Source organism: Otolemur garnettii, unplaced genomic scaffold (genome assembly GCF_000181295.1).
Source record: "Otolemur garnettii isolate 467f Iridium unplaced genomic scaffold, OtoGar3 scaffold00039, whole genome shotgun sequence".
Lineage (NCBI taxonomy): Eukaryota > Metazoa > Chordata > Mammalia > Primates > Galagidae > Otolemur > Otolemur garnettii.
The window spans coordinates 6,340,940-6,343,817 of record NW_003852434.1 but is presented as its reverse complement, the minus strand read 5'-3'; the positions used below and the strand labels follow the sequence as shown (position 1 = coordinate 6,343,817).

The following is a 2,878-nucleotide window of genomic DNA, read 5'->3' as shown; positions in this document are numbered from 1 at the left end:
CACAGCTCACAGCAACCTCCAACTCCTGGGCTCAAGAGAGTCTCCTGCCTCAGCCTCCCAAGTAGCTGGGACTATAGGCGCTCGCCACAACGCCTGGCCATTTTTTTGGTTGCAGCCATCATTGTTGTTTGGTGGGCCCGGGCTGGGGATTTGAACCCTCCACCTTAGGTATATGCGGCTGGCGCCCTAGCCGCTTGAGCCACAGGCGCCGAGCCTATATATAATAACTTTAGTACAGACACATTATATCTCTGGTGTTTTAAATTGGAGCTTTCGGGCAATACCCTGATAAATCTAGGATTTATAAGTATTACCGCACACATTGTAAAATTATACACCATACACACATATTTACACTTCAAGAAACACTTGATACAAAACCAAATTTAAGATTACCAAGCATCAAATGTCTTACATGTATTGACTTCAAAATAAAGTACTTACAGAGGTACCAAGCAGATCCAAATAACAATCAGAATAAATAATATAATAAAAATATTAATAAATTACAAAAGTAGTAACCAACCTCATCTACCACAACCAGGCCCAGACTGCTGATCCTGCCAGTTTCAATCAAGGAGTTCACCAAGCTATGTCCTTTCTCAATGGTGGCAATATACAGTGATTTCTTTTCCCTTCTTTTAGTTGGAGGAAATCTTCCTTTGCTTCCAGCATATTCTTCAACAAAGAAACCAAGTTCTACACCAAAACTTGATAAACCTGAAATCTAGATTAGTTAATATAAATATAAACAAAAAAACACAGATAAATAAAAATTCTAATTATTAAGTGCTTATGGACATTCAAAAAAAACCCCAAAAAACCCAAAGCAGCGTTGGATACCGATCTATGGGAAAATAGGAACTAGGTCATACATAAGTCATACTAATCTAAGAAACGCCATAATGTGTTAATCCTTGTAAAATAAATACAACCTTTAAAATACATAATACGAAAGTAAATTTCAATTGTTTCCTTTGGTATCAAAAAGTATTCAGAACAACTCACTTATTTTTATAAAATAATCAGTTAGTTTCTGTTTGAAAAAGCAGGCTAAATATTAATAGAATACACACTAACATGGAATTTAATCCAGCAGTTTAGAAAAATAAAAAAACTTTCTACAACAGATAATTAGCATCTGAAGAGATTTTCGGTAAGTACTCTATACTACCTTTATACAGCCTAAAAATATTAATTCTTTATCATTAAGAGGCACTTCTTCTTGGTCAAAAATGTTATAGTATGCTAGTTTTTTTTTTTTTTTTTTTTGAGACAGAGCCTCAAGCTGTTACCCTGGGTAGAGTACTGTGGCATCACAGCTCACAGCAACCTCCAACTCCTGAGCTCAAGCTATTCTCCTGCCTCTGCCTTCCAAGTAGCTGGGATTACAGGTGCCTGCTATGGCTATTTTTTGGTTGAAGCCATCATTGTTTGGTGGGCCCAGGCTGCATTCAAACCTGCCAGCTCAGGTGTATGTGGCTGGCGCCTTAGCCGCTTGAGCCACAGGTGCCAAGCCAGTATGGTAATTCTTTTTATCTTAATGTCAAAATATTATTTGTTTAAAAAAACTCATACCTTGCAATCAGTGTAACCTAATTCTTTGTACTACCCTCAGTGAATCCCAAACAATAAAAAACAAACAAAACAACAACAAAAACCCTTGTACCTTTTCTTGGACAATTGCCACATATGGAAGGATCATTAAAACATCTTTCCGCCGGCAGAGCAGTTCTTGTAGCATTAAAATCTCTGCCACAAGGGTTTTTCCACCACTTGTTGGCAAAGAATATATTAAATTTTTTCTTTCTTGCACAGAATTCAATGTTAAACAAGTATGCTGCCATTCTGTGGAATTCAAACAAAAGGTATTATTTTTCCCTGCTATACTTTAAACCTCAAAAAAGTTGTGGTTATTTTTCTTTTTTTGAGACAGAGTCTTACTCTGTTGCCCAGGCTAGAATGCTATGGTGTCAGTGTAGCTCACAGCAATCTCAAACTCCTGGGCCCAAGTGATCCTCCAGCCCCAGTCTCCCCAGTAGTTAGGACTACTGGTGCCTGCCACAGTGCACAGCTAGCTTTTCTATTTTTAGTAGGGATGGGGTCTGGGGGTTGGTCTCCAACTCCTGAACTCAAGTGATCCTCCTGTCTTGTTTTCCCAGAGTGGTAGGATTGCAGGTGTGAACCACTTTGCCCAGTCAAAACCTCAAAAAAGTTTTCTGAGAAAAAAATCAAATCCATTCCTACGTGGCAATCTTAAGAGTAAATGTAATTATAATCAATGTTAAACATCAAAAAGTCCCAAATATGCAGTGAACACAGCTAGCAAGAGTCTATTTCAGGCTTAGTCAGAGTGGTAGGCGATTGCCTATCTATTCACAAGCTGCAGTCTTGGGCCTAAGTCCCCACCAGGGCAGGCAGCAGCCTGGTCAACTAGGAGCATCACTTGGGACATTGGAGGAGCAAAAGGACAGTACAAGGACCTGTGTTAATTCTAAAGTCTTCCTCCTGTGTTTTGCAAGATTATGTAAATTTCCCTTTCTTATTCACCCAAAAGCTGTCTTAGAGAGAATTAGGGGAAGGACAGAAAAAAAATCTATGAGTTTTTATATAAACCAATAAAAACTTCAACTAGCTCTCATGAGGGTCTGAACTTTGGATGAACTGAAAACCATTTTAAACTGATAAGACTGTTCATAGGATACTTTCACAATGTGGATCATCAAGTCCTCAAAACGTGAGTGCATCAGTGTTTATCACTAGGAAAATGGGTAAAATATAAGACATTTCATAGCAGGAAGAAATGCAAATAGCCAATAAATACATGAAAAGATGCTCAGCTGTTCTTTACTGGGTTAGTAAAATAAATAAAATAAAA

The 2,878-nt window shown here is 38.0% G+C and overlaps 1 protein-coding gene across 1 annotated transcript in view; it reads right to left on the bottom strand.

The window, feature by feature from the left end:
- HELQ (helicase, POLQ like) overlaps nt 1-2,878 on the bottom strand; it is a 44,684-nt gene that overhangs the window by 35,490 nt on the left and 6,316 nt on the right. Inside the window, 2 exon segments of the mRNA XM_023513345.1 lie at nt 527-727; nt 1,670-1,848. Of these exon segments, the coding sequence (XP_023369113.1) occupies nt 527-727; nt 1,670-1,848 (380 nt within the window).